We start from the raw sequence: 16,480 nt of genomic DNA, 5'->3' as shown, positions 1-16,480 counted from the left end.
TGAACCTTTGTTTTTTTTGTTTTTAATACTCGTCGAGTAGTGAGCTAACCTCGAGTTTGTGCAAAAGTGTTAGGAGCCCAACTCGTGAAGAGTCTCAAAATTCGGCGCGTGTCTGACATTAAGTCGAGTTAGACTTATAACAGCATAGCTCCAACAAACTCGAGTTTGGAATTTTCTTTTCTTTTTTTTCCTTATATCTTTGTCTCTGTACTGAAATTAGGGTTATATTCTCTTTAATTTAGGATATTAATTTGGGGTCAAGCAATTCGAGTTATCTTTTTACCTGAAACTATCTATAACCGATGCCTCCGCGGACAGTGAAGAGAGGTGCCGCGGCAGCGGGATCCAAGAGGGGGATGAAAACGGCGAGAGGGGCGACCAAGGGACAGAATCAGCTGCCGGAAGCTACAGAAGAGACGCCGAACAAAGACACAATCTATGGAAATCCTTCCTTTTCTGAGGAGAAACAGCTTCTTGCAAACAAGTCAATTGTGGAGGAAAATTTAGAAGATGAAATTGTTGGTGTTAAATCAGATTCCAATAGCACTGCTGCTTTGAAAAGTAAGTATTCTTCTTTTACGAGTTTCATGATTGATTGATTGATGTTTTTGGATGTGTTTATCAATTGGATGTCGCTTCATATGACAAAGATTATATGTTTTTAATTGGATTCTTATTATAAAGATTACATCTTGATTTTATTTAGCTTTAATGTAAATATGCTTTTTGTGTTCTTGCGCTCCTTAATGATTTTCATCTGGTAGTTAATAGCGCCATGATATATTTAGTGAAAAAAACACAATGCGTTTTATGTTGTGGTTACACGGAGAATTCTAGAATTTATTGATTGGTCTGGATCGCCTACCTTTTTTCATGCCAGAAGGGGAAGATGCTAAGGTGTCTGTTAATGAGTATGAAAAGGATGAGTGTTTACAGCTTGATGATAATGAACCTGAATATGAGCCTGAAGAATATGGTGGTGTGGAATATGATGATAAAGAAATTGAGCAAGATGAAGTTCAGGCAGTGGAAGTTGGGTATGAAGTGGAGGAAGAGCCAGAGGAGCCTGTTGGTGAAGAAGAAGAGGGTGATCTGGTGGAGGAAGAATTGGAAGATGTTGCTGAAGAGTTTGAAGAGGGTGAAGAGGATGATGAGCATGTTGGTGAGGAGGAAGATCATGCTCAGATTGTCGATGCAGAGCAGGACCACCATGACGTGTTCAAGGAAAGACGCAAGCGTAAGGAGTTTGAAGTATTTGTTGGAGGTTTAGACAAGGATGCTATGGAGGATGATCTTAGGAAGGTGTTCAGCCGAGTTGGTGAGGTTACTGAAGTTAGGCTAATGATGAATCCTCAGACCAAGAAAAATAAAGGATTTGCTTTTTTGCGATTTGCAACTGTTGAACAAGCAAGAAAAGCTGTTACAGAGTTAAAAAACCCAGTGGTAATATTCTATCCAATCCATGTCATTTTTGGGGTATCAAGTATAGTTACATTACATATTAAATATCTTCTTTCATGACTGAAATCCAGATTAATGGGAAACAATGTGGTGTAACTCCAAGTCAAGACAGTGATACACTTTTCTTAGGAAACATTTGCAAGACTTGGACAAAGGAAGCTGTAAGTATATTGGATTACAAATGTTAACTTTCAAGTTTCCTCAACTGCTAACTTTCAAGTTTCCTCAACTGCTGAATACTTGGGAGTTGATGTATTCCTGACTTTTGGTTATTGACATATGTTCCAGTTGAAAGAGAAGTTAAAACATTATGGAGTCGACAATGTTGAAGACATGACACTGGTTGAGGACAGTAACAACGAGGGAATGAATAGAGGTTTTGCCTTTTTGGAATTTTCATCTCGGTCAGAGGCCATGGATGCTTTTAAGCGGCTTCAGAGGAGAGATGTTTTATTTGGGGTTGATAGGCCTGCAAAAGTATCTTTTGCTGATTCCTTCATTGACCCTGGTGATGAAATAATGTCACAGGTATCATTTACTTTACCATTTTGCAGTAACTTTGGATTATCTGGATAAAGTGTATTGACCTTGCTGTATCCCTGCTCTTATAAAAGTGAAATCAGCATTCTCTTGTCCTTTGGGCTTACTCTATGCATCCGATCGATTAAGTTAGAGCTCCAAAATTTTTCACATTCTTTTGTTCTCATTTCTTTGATACACTAGGTAGATGTCAGCGCGTTGCGCGGATAAAATCAAATACTTAGTAATCATCTTTACTTTTATTTTAGAATTTAGAATTATTTAATTTTACCTTGATTTTTTTTGAGTGTGATAGTTTAATTTCCATTTAAAGTAGTTAATTGATATTATTACGAATTGGTGTTATTATCTAATTATAATTTATGTATAATTTTTCAGATTACTATGATTTAATTTATAATAATTTGGTTAATATATTTAGGGTGACATGATTCTAAATGTTTTATGATACTTAAAGAGTTAATTATGAAACTAAAGAATATTGTTAACTATTTGTGTTTACAAAGTATGACATGAAATACATTTTTAAAATTAAGTTATTTGATAGTCAAAGTTTAAGTTTATAGAATTTTATGATTTTGATATTTAAAGGATTTTTATAATTTTTTGAATATGAGGAGTTTGTTTTAAAATTTAAATATATTTAATTATATTAATAAGCTATAATATTTAATTTATTAATATAAATTAAATAACTAAATAATTTAATTCAATCTAATTTATATTAGTGGTGGAGTATGTAATAAATTTTATTTCAAATTATATTATATTATATTAAACTAAATTAATTAATTTAAAGAGCCTAATAAAAATAAATTTTTAAAAAGCATTGGATGAGCACCATTGGATGCTTTCCCCAATTTCTTTAGCATCTAATGCGGAGCTGTCCCAATTCTTTTATCTTTGATGATGCAAAAGTATTTGGACCACTAATATTTAATCAAATTCATTTTACTGTTTACTGTGACATTGTTTAGATGGAAATGCTTAGAACTTTTGACGGGATCTATCATAATGCAAAATAGTAAGGACTTCATCATCTTTATTAGCTTGAACAAACTGACTCAAGCCACAGTCAGGTGTACAAAAGCTATATATATAACTACGGTTGCTATTTGTAGATAACTTATCTGAAGATTTACCATCTCAAATTTTCTGGAAAGTACTACAAGTATGAAAATACAATAAAGAATCAAGATTAGAGTTCAATATTAAACTATTAACACAAATTAGTAGTTTTACCTTATCATTAGAGAAAGATGACATGACTTGACTTTTCCATGTCGATATGAACATTCTATTCCGTCATATTTGCTGCATTGGAAAAGAAATCAGATAGAAATGATCATTAGGTTCCAAATACGAATAATTAATCCGAACAAATGTGTTATTTTTGGATGATGTAGATTTTCAACGCCCTCTTTAATCATAACTAAAATTCAAAATCTCTTTGTTTGTCTTGTGTTTATGGGTAGAAGACAAATTGATGCTATTTATAGATAACTTGTAGATTGTAGATGTTGTTTGATGGATGTAGAAAGAGAAATGAAAGGAAGAGTAAATAAATATTTTAAAGTAACCGTTACTTAGTAACGGTTTTAATAATGTGATTAAATATGGAAAATTTGAAGAGTTTTGGTGAATTGAAAAGTTCATGGCAAAGAAAAATCGTTATTTCTGCATTTTAGAGAACTTAAATTAGAAGGTTATGTGACTACAATGGAGTAACAGTCTAATAAATATAAAAAACTTGAAAACTTAGAAGTGAATTTAAAAGCTTATGGCAATGAAAGATCATGAGTGTGTTCTGTTGAAGTGGGACATCCCAAATTGGTTGTGTGTGTGAATGGACATGTGTTTATATATTAGTTGGGCACCTCCACTTAACACCAATTGGTTTTAAGATGGAATCTAACATGGTATCAAAGCCTTGTCCATTCACACAATTTGAGTTTGACCCGGCCCACGTAAGATGTGCGTGAGGGGGGACTTTGTTGCTCGGCCCGTACACGCTACGCGTGAGCGGGAGTGTTGAAGTGGGAAATCCCACATTGGTTGTGTGTGTGAATGGACTTGTGTTTATATATTAGTTGGACACCTCCACTTAACACTAATTGGTTTTAAGATGGAATCTAACATGTTCAATAGGAGTGAACATAAGCAAGATAATTCGTTCTTACTTAAGTTTGAAGTATCCACATGTCTGAATTAAGGAGCGCCACTTGTCAAAATTGTGTTAAAAGTTAATTGGGAGTTCAGAATTATAGTATAGTATAGATTATTGTTCATTTTGAGGCTGTTAAGAGTGTTCAGAATTTGGTGGTTGTAAAACTATCACGCTGTAATTTAAGTGTGGCTAGTACGTACATATGTATCTCACTTCGTTATATCTTCAGGTGAAAACTGTGTTTGTTGATGGTCTGCCTGCCACATGGGATGAGGATCGTGTTAGGGAGATTTTGAAGAGATATGGAGAGATTGAGAAGGTTGAGCTTGCTCGAAATATGCCATCTGCTAAGAGAAAGGACTTTGGTTTTGTTACATTTGATTCACATGATGCTGCAGTGACATGTGCTAAAGGCATTAATAATGCAGAGTTGGGTGAGGGAGACAACAAGGTTTGCCAGTTATTTTTTGCTTATATGATGTTCATCTCTCATGCTTATATGCAGCACATTGGTTTCTCGTTGCATATTTCTTTCCATAATAATTGTTGTGGCATTTCAGGCTAAAGTTAGGGCTCGATTATCAAGACCTCTCCAGAGAGGAAAAGGAAAACATGCAAGTCGTCCAGATTTCAGGTCTTGGTATGGGGGTAGAACTGCTAGAGGTCCATGGGTTCGTCCAGTTAGAGGAATTTCTAGCCATACTGTTCCATCCAGTATGAAGAGGCCTGCAGGATTGCGAGATAGACGTGCCCCTGTAATGTCAATGCCAGCAAGAGGCAGGCCCTTGTCACCTCCTTCCAGGTCTTATGATAGGAGGGCACCTGGTAAATATTATTTATCACTTTATTATAAGGATGCTCTTGTTGGTTATATTATGTTTATTCAGTGGCATGCATTCCATGACAGCTCCATCTTACCCGAAGAGTAGCCTGAAGAGGGATTATGGCCGGCGTGATGAGCTTCCTCCTCCAAGAAGCAGAGCTCCTGTTGATTATGGTTCCAGGTCTGTCCCTGAGAGACGGCAATTTTATAGAGATGATTACTCGTCACGTGGCTCTGGCTATTCAGATCTTCCAAGAGGCATATCTCGTGCTTCATCAAGAAGAGCATATGCGGATGATGGATATGGTCAGAGGTTTGAGAGGAATCCTCCAACTTACCATGAAGGGCGTCCTCGTGATTATGACACTGTGTCTGGGACTAAACGTCCATATTCTGGAATGGTCAGTTTATTGTTGGTTGTCTTATATTTATTTTTTCAATTCTGAGGAATAGCTAAAATGTTGATGTATATTTATGCAATCTTAGGAGGATGTTCCTCCACGTTATGCTGATTCTGGTTCTCGCCATTCGAGGGCTCGGTTGGACTACGAACTTGGCCCTAGTGCTTCCCAATATGGGGATGCATATGGTGATAGGTTTGTGAACATAATTTGGTTTGTATTTTACTTTTCATTGTTAGATTGGCTAAGCCTTGGTAAATCATATTTTCTTTCTATGGTTGCTAGAAGTGGGAGATCCAATGTAGGATATGGGGGCAGCAGAAGCTCTCTTTCCAGTCAGGATTCACATGGGCTATATTCCAGCCGTCAGGGTATGGGTTATGGAGGTGTGTTTTGTGTTGCAGAGAAATTAATGTGAATAATATCACCATTAGAACTACGATCTTAAGTTGTGCTCTACTGAATTGGTATTCTTTCAGGATCTTATGGTGGCAATGATGTTGGTGGAATGTACCCATCAAACTATGGTGGGGAATACATGTCTCGCAGCAGTAGTGATGTATGTTCTTTGCCACTTGTATGCAATGATGATACATACATGTGTTGTCATCCTATATTCTTATATCCTGATACCGTACTTCACTTGCAGGTTGCTGGTAGGTCTTATTCATCTATGTACTCCAGTCGTGGCATGGGTAGCAGCAATTACATGGGTTCTGGTGGTTCAGGATCATACTATTGATGTAAGTAAAATTATTACTTCAACATTTTCTTTATTATTAAGTGCTCAAGGAAGTGCGAAACCTTTGTGCCCTGGCCAATTTAACGGAGATCATCATTTTCTGAAGATTTAGCATCTCTTTGATTCCTTAGAGGTGTGATTGGACAAAAAAGGAACTTGTGGGTACTAGTTAATTTGTCTACGGAACAGATTTGACATGACAAGGGGCTGCTCTAGGATGTGGGGTGTATGAAGCTTATGCATTATGATGCTTATTTAATTGGAGAGAGCATCTTGTCACATGTGTAAAGCCTCCAAATGCTGTTGAAGTTATTGAGCTTAAAAGTTATGTACTCAAGAGAAGTGTTGCTTTGGTTAAATCTTGTTTTAGATATGCTGACTGAAAACTTGTCAAGTCCTAAGCTCATGATGTATGGAATTTTACTCTTATAGAGATGAAAACAAGAATTGCTTAGTATTTTGATATGTATGAATTTGATTTATTACTCTCAATCTTTAAGTTCACCTTATGGACTCGAGAAGCGATTCTGCTTATATATATTGATGGACAGCTGCTATGTTGGATACTGGCCTCTCTGTCTCACTCTCTCTTTGTATGGTAAGGAATTTTGGATAATCAGGATTGGAAAATGTAATTTTTTGTTTACATCATCTCTGTGCGAGTGAAAGGAAGTTTTCCAGCAAGCTACTGAGGTGCATAGGAAAGTAGTGATACACCTCTGGATTTCGCCTTTAAATTGTGGTTCATAGAGCCATATAAGAGAAGTTATTGGGGCTCTTGGTAATGGCTTGTGAAGCTCAATGTCTTCTAAATGCATGTTTTGGGATCCTAATGCTGATATTTCTTTTTTCTGTTACTAAGTGTGCATTTAATTTAAGACTGGTAACTTCTATATAAGAGGAAAACTGAGCTCTACACGAGCATATTCGAGTAAACAGACTTGGAGTGTTAATTTTCCTGCGCCCTAAGTTGGATTATGTTGGATGGAATATATTTGAGCTGGAGATGTGGTATTTTTCCTCCTAGTCATTTTTTTTGTCTCATCTTCTTAAAGTCAAAAACTCATTTTGCTTGGTTGTTCTTGTATCACCTAGATTTTATGTGGATTGCCAAGTAACGTGTCGAGTCTCACAGACTGCTTTTATATTTAGTGGAGAACATATAAAATGAGCATAAAATGGTCGGTTCATCCTTTTGAGGATGTTCTAGAATGGAATGTGGAACTTATGAAAGAAACCTTGTTTTTTGGTTATTGTCAGTCAGTGGTCTGATTTCTGCATTGGACAATGTCGTTTATTTTGGAAAATGATATAGTAGAACTTGGAGCAGTCTGTTAAGAATTTTGGTCCTTTGGCAATTGAATTACAGTAAGATTGGAGCTTGTGATTGCATTAAATATCAGGTAGGCTGAATTTGATAAGTTGATTCTTTGTAGCAAAAGCAGGTGAGAATTGCTCTTATGATTTTTGATTCCATCGACAAGAATTTGGTTATAAACACAGATTGTTGCTTTAATTTTCTTGGTTCGTAAACATGAATTTGGATAGCTGAAAAATAAAATTACTTCAAATGGAAGAACATTATTTAAATTTTATTCAGTTTTGCAAAGGTTGGTTCTTCAGTTTATGGTTGTGGATAGAAGGGTATTCAACATGTTAGTTGGAATTGTTTCTTATTGCATCCTTTATTGATCGTATGATTATTGATTCTATTGACAAGAATCATGCTCTACTTTTGGGTTTTATTCCAGGATTAATATATTCTCAAGTTGATTAACCAATCTTCACTTTTCAGTACAAAATTAATCTTAGACTAAAAGAGCTTAATTTATGTTTAAGTTAATTCATTTTTGAATGAGTGTACACTGATTGAACGTGATAAGCAATGTTCAATCAACTTGAGATTCTGATCCTTCATTTCGTAGCTCGACCTCAACCTACAAGTTGTTGCTGGGTGCGCGGTGTGTGTTGAGATTGTAATTATTACGGGTATGTATTTGCATTTATTTGTTGATCAGTAGTACTAGTTTATAGCTCTTGTTGGACTGTTGTAATTGCAATTATGGTATATAAAATAATTGTGAATGCTCTCTCTATCCTTACGTATGTACTAATGTAAACAAATAGCATTATGCTCTTACATTCTGAAAATTAAACCGATAAGATTCCTCGTAAAAATTGGCTTAATTTAATGAACTGCATGAGAAACTAAACTCTATGACATTTTCAGCTCTTATATTGTTTGTATCAGATCCTCCGCAAACACGTTTACCATCATTTTATCTTCAAGTTGTAACATCTCTATTTTCTCAGCGAACGCTTTTATGAAGAACAAATCTGTTTTCTTTCATTATTTCAACCTAAACCAATTGAAAAAAGTTGAGAGAATTCATAAGCTGCTTATGGAGTTGTGATGTAATTAAATTCAAGAGCACCACCAAAAGTTGCTGAGAAAATGGCGGCACATTACCTGTTGATTCAGTCCTTCATTTTCAGATGTAATGACAAATTTAGCTAAATGAATTACAGAATAATCCTAAATAAAATAAATTATTTTATTCATAAAAACTAATCCCTCCGTCTTAGAAAATTTATGTCCTTTTTTGTATCGCCTTTAATATATCAAAAGTTACAATGATGTTTCATAATTCAGACTATGAGTGAATATTAGCCTGTGACCAATCAGAATCCTAGTCTCGATTATGTCTTGGATAAAATTTCAGCCGATCTCAAGGGAACTATGATGGCAGACAAGTTGTCGTTACTGCCTTTTCTGTATGCAGTGTTAATGATGCACTCTGCCAATGAAGTTGAACTCAGGCATACAGAGGAGTTTCTACTTCCTTTCCATTCAGAGATGAGATCACAAATATCCTCTTCTGCCAAACTCTCGAAAATGCCGTCTGATGCAACCACAAGATGTGCATCGTTAACATCTAAAAGTCGCCAACCAGTGTACTCCGGCTCAGCTATAACACCGTACCTATCGACACAAATTATATATTTTTATGCACAGGAGTTGGTACTTTTTGATAAGTGCGTCAACACATTAACTTAGTTGGATTCCCAGAGATTGACAGAGCAAAATTGAGAAGAAAACTAGCAAACATTTGACTCATAAGCTCGCTTACCTTTTCAAATAAACATCGCCAATGGCTCGTGACATGGCAAGCACCCCATTGACTCGAGGCACACCCCATATTGTAACGGAACCACCAGCTGCTTCAATTCTAGCTCTTTCATCTTCTCTATCAGGATGATGATCATATGTTAATGCTGTTGCTGAGAGATGCACTGTTGAGCTACCTATCATTTCCTCACACACGTCTAATCAGATAAACCTAAAGTTTCACTGAAGAACCGGCCAATGAGCATAAAGACGACTCCTTTTACGCATCCTTTAAATGCGGAAAATGAAGAAGACAATACGAAATAGCTATATTGTACTGGAAAATATTGAAATAGAAAGCACCGAAATAATATGTTTACAAGAATATGATGTATATATAAAATTGTCGAGTTATTTTTTACAAGAATATTAAATACTATGAAGTTTCCGAATTCAAAAGTATTTCTGAAAATGAAAACAAAACACCGAATTGTGCACTGGATAAGTTTACAAACAATATAGCGAAACAGAAGATGCCAAGAGATCCTCACCAGACTGATATTTCTCTGAAAAAAGAAGAGCCTTGGAGTCCCCAACATTAGCAACTAGTATTTTGCCGTCATAGATAAGAGCAACAACAGCAGTAGAACCAGAGACATAGTTGTTTCTTACAGCTTCCTGAAAATAAACCACAAACAATGATCTTAACTTTAAAAAGGCAGCAGAGTTGAATCAACGTGTCCCGTTTCGAAAATATTTCAGACAATGTTTGTTTCAAACTTCAATTTTAACATTGAAAACCATAAAATAATATTGTTTCGCTGCGTCTGTATTCGAGTGTCCCGTTTTTCGTGTGCGTGTCCATGCTAGCTAGGTTACTAATGATTAAATTGTGAAACAAAGCTGCTATAAGCAGAACAAATCATCACTTACCTGAGAAAACCTCAAATCAATGTCAGCAATTGTCCTAGACAAAGCTTCTTTCAAAATTTCCAGCTGAAGTGCTGAAAATTGATGATCACTTGAGGACGACACGTCATCATCATGATGTTGTACAATTTTCTTGTAAGATTGAAATACAACATGCAAATAAAGATAATCAAGCAGAAGATTTGAAGCCATTTCACTAGCTTCACTTCCACCATGCCCATCAAACACTGCTACAACACCGATTTTCTGCTCCTCAAACCCATTTTTACCTGCAAAACTTCATTATATGGAATACTGGATCTAAAAAGTTTAGGGATTTTGATTATTTTTTAAAAGACTGAAACTTTTACCAGGTAATGGTATATTGAAGTGAAGATGACAAACTATAGCATCTTCTTGGTACTGTCTGCGTCCATGGAGAATGGCAAACTGGCAATTATTTGAAATTTGATTTTGAAGAGATTTCCATTGGGAACACTCTAAAGAATCGTATACAGCAGGAGCGCTGCCGCTGTCATACTCCGTCATGCACCATACTGATACCGGTAGCCCGCCGTAGGACTTTGATTTCGACGAAGACGACGACGGGATGGCAGCAATTAAAACAAGGTCAAATAAAATTGTTGCAACAGCAACATCAATTCTTCCTTTCATCCCGGAAGATTTTGATTTTGACATCTTTTTCCTTAGATTTAGAAGTAGTTAGCTTTTTAATCCTGTTATGTAACTGTAGCCACTCTGTTAAGCCTACTTAGTTGCAGAGAAAATTTTGATCTTTGTTGTAGCTGAAAACCCTAATCCATGTTGAAGAAACTAAATTTATAATCTTTAATTATCCTTTTGGGTACTTAGCTGTAAGTTATAACAAGAGAAAAGATGGAAGCTTTTTGACATTTGATTAAATTAAATTACAAAAATTTGAAAAACATACACTAAGAAAATGAGGAAGGGTATTTTGTATACATGGTAATGAAAAAAGAAGCATGTATTTTCTTTTTTACTTGTTTGCCAGTGTATGTTTAGTGTTTTCAGGGCTCATGGCTGTTCATACGGCTGTGAAGTTCCAGCATTTCTTGATGGTTGGGATCGACTGAAAGAGCTGCTCGACAGTCACGTAGGGCTGCTGTGGCGTCACCGACATGCTCATAGAAAGCAGCTCTTAAATGTAGAAGGTGAAGATCTGCCTTAAATGCAATTGCCTTAGAAAGTTCTGCAATTGCTTCCTTTTCTTTGTGACCATCCATCAAAACTGTTCAAGAGAATAAGCGATGCAACTTCAATAAAGTCGGTTTCCGGAAAAAAAATTGAAATCATAAATATAAACGTTGTGAAGTTAGTCTAGTTTACACACTACTGCAACGGGGAAATGGAATGAAGAAAAAGAAAATCTAACCTGCAGCTCGGAATCGGTAAGGGTAAACTCGAAGTGGATCTAACTTGGTGACCATCTCTAAATCTGCTTTTGTAAGTTCACGATCACAATACTCTGATCTTTTCTCATAAGCAGATGCATTATTCCGGGCATTTTCAACTAGCTTAGTCATTTCCTTGTATGCAGCAGCCTTGTCATTTCTGAGATAATGGACCCGAGCAAGACCCTGGTGTGCTCTTGTGTGCCTGATCTTAAGGGCGTTAATGTAGCAATCAGCTGCCGAGTCTAAATCCTCAGAGTCTACATAGACGCTTCCGAGGTTGTTAAGTGCCTGTAAAATGAAATTTGTGGACTAATATGTTACTCTCAAAGATTCACGGAACTAATGGACACAGCATAAAGGCGAGCACTATATCTCATTTAGTTGATGCTCTCATACATTTCCCTAGTTATGTCGGGTCATATTCTGAACTTCATTCGTTGTTTGGTCAATTCTATTGTACAATTCATTTAGTTTTTCATTTGATATATTAGCATTGATCGATTCTACAAAACAAAATATAGAGTAACAACATGAATTTATAAGTAAACCAAACATAGCTATATTAATTTACAAATGAATTCTACAGTATTTTTTGAAATTCATTTGAACCAAACAAACCAAAATGTTCCAGAATTTGATATTATTTTAAGCTGACATTTGGTAACATTCAGTTCTGAATCACTTACTAAGGCTGGTTGTCCTACATTTTGTCAAACTAGCTCTTATTTTTAGAAATATAAACTTCACCTCCCTAAATAATTTAGTAATTTTCTCTAGCACTGCAGTTGTTAAACAAAATTGAGAATTAACTGCTGCCTAATTCTTTCATTGCTAAGATTTGTCGCGGGGAATATATTTTTTACTCCTCTAATACCAGCAATAGCATATTGCAATGTCTTTGATCTAACTCTTTTAAGGTGTTCATGTGCATAGAAACTAAGTTGAATACTTATTAAGGTTGAACGACGGTCATTATCTTTGGAAGATGAGCTAATCTACTACATGACATGAATATACTTCTAATTGGTTGAAAAATTCCAGCAATTCACAGGAATATCATTAAGAATAAGATAGGGGGAATAAAACCATACTTGGCCTTTTCGCAGTCTATCAGACGGGCACTTCAAAGCATCTTGAAGCAGAGAAACAACAGTTGAAGAACAGGACGGATCCTGGCTAGAGTCCGCCAGTGCATAGGCTTTAAGAAAGAAGGCCTCAAAAGACCTATTAATTTTGATAGATTCCTCTGCTTTGCGAAGCCCTTCCTCACAATGGCCAGTGTCATATAAGATCCATCCTTCATAAACTAAACGTTCATGTTCAGTTGATGCATGTTGGCGAGCTAATTGTTGACTTTGCATGGCTGCCTCAGGACAGTTCAACCTGATCAAGAAAAGAGTCGTAAACAATCTGAATATCTGTGGAGTCCATAACAGCATGTAAGCATAATTTACTTCTAAGGGACATTTTTTAGTGAAGCATAACACAGGGGACAAGAATTCGGAAACACTTCAAAGTAAACTTAAAGAACAAACTGCGCTCACTGCTGACAGAAAAAATAATGCAGAGTCAAGAAAACTACATGTATGCTCTGATATCACAAATTTCGGTTATGTTTGCAGGTAGATTCACTGCTAAATTTCATATGCGCAAATACTGTGCTGCATATACTTGATGATAAAGTTAAGCATTGGCCTAAACAAAATAGATTTAGAAGACGCAAATACTGTGCTGCATATACTTGATGATAAAGTTAAGCATTGGCCTAAACAAAATAGATTTAGAAGATACCAAGGCGGCAAGGCCAGCAACAAAATAGTTTGAGGACATACCTAAGAAGAAGCAAAGACTGCCTGAAGTATAAAACACCTTTCGGTGCATCCGATTCAAGCATTTGGTATATGACAGAGAGGGATCCTATATCATCCACTGCTGACCACTTTTCATATAATTGCATCCAACAATCTGCTGTCGTCCAATGTCCAACATGCTCACGTACAAGGGTACGGAGTTGGTATGCTGCCACCCTTCCCTCAAACATCCTATAATCTGGGGAAAGTGTAAGTATTGTCTGAACATCGCAAAGAGCTGCTTGGTAATCCTCGAGGGCAAGATAAAAACAAAATCGGAGTTCCAAGCATTCTAACGCGAGTTTAAATCCGAGAACCCTATTGATTTCAGCAAGTGCAGCTTGAACATTCGGTTTTCTCATCAAGGAAGCAGCACGATACATGTAAGGATAAGTAAGAGTTGGATCCAACTCAGTTGCTTTCTCAAGGTCCTCATACTTCTTATCACCGTCACAATATAAAGACCTCTCCAGGTACATCCACCCAAGTGGAGTAACAGATGAAATCACAGAGCTAATTTTTTCATAAGCCCAAATCCGATGACCACTGATGTAACCGAGTCTAGCCAAACCTGATATGGAATAAACATGACCGGCATTCACAGCTTCCTCAAAAAGATGTTCGGCTTCATCATACTCTTTCCTCAAGAGTCTCACACATCCCAATTGATGGAAAGCCAACAGTTTCTGCCGGTTAGTTTCAGCGGACTCCACTAATCGTTCAAGGAAAGAAGCAGTTTTATTGGAGCGAGGATCCAGGCTCATGGAAACTTCACTTAATAAACAGTACAGTGAGAACGAGGCTGTTCCAACCATAATCATTCTCTCTTGTTTATTAGCATTGCTAAATATGTCCACCACCCTATCATCATTCAAACAATCAGGCAATTCATATAAGAAAACTTGCAAACAAGAAGCAGCCAGCACAGGAGAGTTCTCTTGAAGAGCATACTCCATCAGTTCTACAGCGTCTTCTCTAGAGGAAACCAAAGATGCAAGTTTCCGATCACACGCATCCTTTAGCCTCTCGCAACAGAAATTATTTGCAAAAACCAATATTTCTAACAAATTATTATGAGGAACTTCATTCAAACTGCCAGTCTCACAGAAATCATTTATTGTCTTAAAACCCAGTGGGGATATGTTATTTTCAGAGAAATCAATGTGTTCACATGAAGATTCTGCAAAACTTCCATTAAGCATAGCATGGAACGGAGCAGAAAGGCCTGCAATTTTCTTTCTATCGCAAACTATCTTCTCATCTCCTATGATAAAAACGACGTTTCTTAATTTACAGTCAGCATTCATCATAACAGACACCTCAGAACTTAAACTTAAATCCGTATGCAGCTGGGAGACAACATCTAACGGCCCAAACGCTTGTGCGCATTTACCACAAGTAGCAAGCAAGTCAGAAATAATCTCCTCTCCTTGCTTCTCATACTTCAACCATGCCCCGAACACAAGCTTCTCATGCACAGAGCCAGCCTTCTGCCACGCCAAGCGGAGGCTTCTCCGCATAAGTTTGACTTCCCCAAGTCCTCTAAAGACCTGAAATTGCAATAAATAGAGATTCGACCTATCTTGTGGAGAACAAGATTCAAGCTCTTCATGAATCTGAGCTAAAACTTCTACATAATCAATAGGTTTATAGAATGGTAAAATTGGAGGCTCAGGGACCTTGATAAGTGATTCTCTACATATATTTACCAAAAACAGAAAAAAAAAAGTAAAGTCAATTATTTGAATAAGATTTTAACTTTTCAGCAATGAAAACTATATAAATAAAAGCAAAAACTTACATGGATGATGATGATGAAGAAGAACAAGAAGAAAACTTGGAAAGTTTCCCTCTCTCAACCTGAAGCCAAGACTGTGGATTTAAAGCATTGAGTTGTGACTCTTTACACGACTCGGATGGGAAAAAAGTCCTCATGGGACATAACAGATGAAACAAATCCCAGATCTCCACAGTAGCCAGATAGGTTTTTCCCCCACTTTCTTTCTCACACTCACCCTCCTTCCCCAGAACTTACACAAGTTTCAGGGTCAAATTTAAAATAGCTGATAGCTTTTATCTGCTAAAAAATCACTACCCTTAGCCTAGAGATCTCTAAAAAGTCCACAAAACACCAAAAAAACACAACAAACACTTAAAAAACAAACTCAGAAACAAACAAAAATTTACATAAAAAAAGAAAGACCAATCTTGTGTTAGCTATCTAATTCATAGAAATGAATACATACAACAGTAAAGCTTCTATTCTTTAACATAACACAAAAAGTTTCAATCTTTACCATAAAAAATATAATAAATGGAACTATATAATCAAACCCACATTACACTAAATCCAATATTCTCAGCAGAAAACTACAGTTTAGATGAGTGTTTGAATTTGAAAACTGGAAATATGAGCTTTGCAGAAATGAAAGTGAATTGGAATCCAAAGAAGAAAAATTGTGAAATCCAACTTTTTAAGCTTCTTTTGTTTGGTAAAAGGGAAAGTGTTTTTCTTTTATTTTCTTCCTTTTGTCTTACTTTACTTCTCTCTCTACTTTCCTCCCGTTAGATAGAGAGTGAAGTAAAGTGAAGAAAGCAATTGAAAAAAACACTGTTTGTTGGGAATAATTAAAAATTCAATAAATAAATGTGATTTTCAAGAAATTAATTATATAACTCCTATTTTTAACCCATCTTGATTGACGGGACAATTAACAATTGATGAATTGAATTTTGTTTTTTCACAATATATAATTGTGAAAATGAATTATCCAGATAAAATTTTATTATAGAAAGTGAAATTTTCAATAAAGAGGTGGGTTATCAAAAATATTTAAAAAAATTAATCATTTAAAAATATTTATTTTCATAATTAATCTGTTCATAGACAAGAAATTTAAATTCATCACTTTTATACTTAAAATCAAGAAAAGATAGATTATTTTTGAATTTTTAATTCTAATTATTGATCATTTGTTTATGGTGAAAAAAGTAGAGTATTGTTTGATAAAGCGAAACGGTGTCGTTTAATGCAGCGTTGGA

At 35.9% G+C, this 16,480-nt stretch overlaps 3 protein-coding genes across 8 annotated transcripts; 1 reads left to right on the top strand and 2 right to left on the bottom strand.

Moving 5' to 3' along the window:
• Positions 1-76: 76 nt before the first annotated feature.
• Positions 77-6,626, top strand: LOC126686521 (uncharacterized). Of its 5 annotated transcripts, none has more exons than XM_050380609.2 (12): positions 77-163; positions 243-561; positions 881-1,443; positions 1,533-1,622; positions 1,750-1,989; positions 4,398-4,619; positions 4,729-4,993; positions 5,076-5,392; positions 5,478-5,587; positions 5,678-5,778; positions 5,872-5,951; positions 6,042-6,626. In XM_050380609.2, the coding sequence occupies exons 2-12, from the start codon at positions 303-305 to the stop codon at positions 6,132-6,134; spliced, it is 2,340 nt and encodes a 779-aa protein (XP_050236566.1). In that variant the 5' UTR covers positions 77-163; positions 243-302; the 3' UTR covers positions 6,135-6,626. The 5 variants fall into 5 exon arrangements, with proteins under 5 accessions (XP_050236566.1, XP_050236567.1, XP_050236565.1 ...); XM_050380610.1 differs by lacking the exon at positions 77-163 and having other exon boundaries at positions 170-561; positions 6,042-6,135; positions 6,324-6,626; XM_050380608.1 differs by lacking the exon at positions 77-163 and having other exon boundaries at positions 170-561; positions 6,042-6,135; positions 6,241-6,626.
• Positions 6,627-8,675: 2,049 nt separating this feature from the next.
• LOC126686523 (probable protein phosphatase 2C 51) lies at positions 8,676-10,928 on the bottom strand. The gene is made up of 5 exons (XM_050380612.2): positions 10,524-10,928; positions 10,177-10,442; positions 9,795-9,921; positions 9,266-9,440; positions 8,676-9,117 (listed from the first exon to the last, which is right to left on the bottom strand). Exons 1-5 carry the CDS (start codon positions 10,849-10,851, stop codon positions 8,835-8,837), a joined length of 1,179 nt encoding a protein of 392 aa, XP_050236569.1. The 5' UTR covers positions 10,852-10,928; the 3' UTR covers positions 8,676-8,834.
• Positions 10,929-11,048: 120 nt separating this feature from the next.
• LOC126686520 (ETO1-like protein 1) lies at positions 11,049-16,010 on the bottom strand. Of its 2 annotated transcripts, none has more exons than XM_050380605.1 (5): positions 15,240-16,009; positions 13,421-15,133; positions 12,680-12,971; positions 11,567-11,876; positions 11,049-11,422 (listed from the first exon to the last, which is right to left on the bottom strand). In XM_050380605.1, the coding sequence occupies exons 1-5, from the start codon at positions 15,371-15,373 to the stop codon at positions 11,202-11,204; spliced, it is 2,670 nt and encodes an 889-aa protein (XP_050236562.1). In that variant the 5' UTR covers positions 15,374-16,009; the 3' UTR covers positions 11,049-11,201. The 2 variants fall into 2 exon arrangements, with proteins under 2 accessions (XP_050236562.1, XP_050236564.1); XM_050380607.2 differs by having other exon boundaries at positions 11,192-11,447; positions 15,240-16,010.
• Between the last annotated feature and the right edge of the window lie 470 nt (positions 16,011-16,480).

This window comes from Mercurialis annua, linkage group LG6, assembly GCF_937616625.2.
Source record: "Mercurialis annua linkage group LG6, ddMerAnnu1.2, whole genome shotgun sequence".
NCBI lineage: Eukaryota > Viridiplantae > Streptophyta > Magnoliopsida > Malpighiales > Euphorbiaceae > Mercurialis > Mercurialis annua.
The sequence above is the reverse complement of the archived record's forward strand: the minus strand, read 5'-3'. Positions and strand labels throughout refer to the sequence as shown.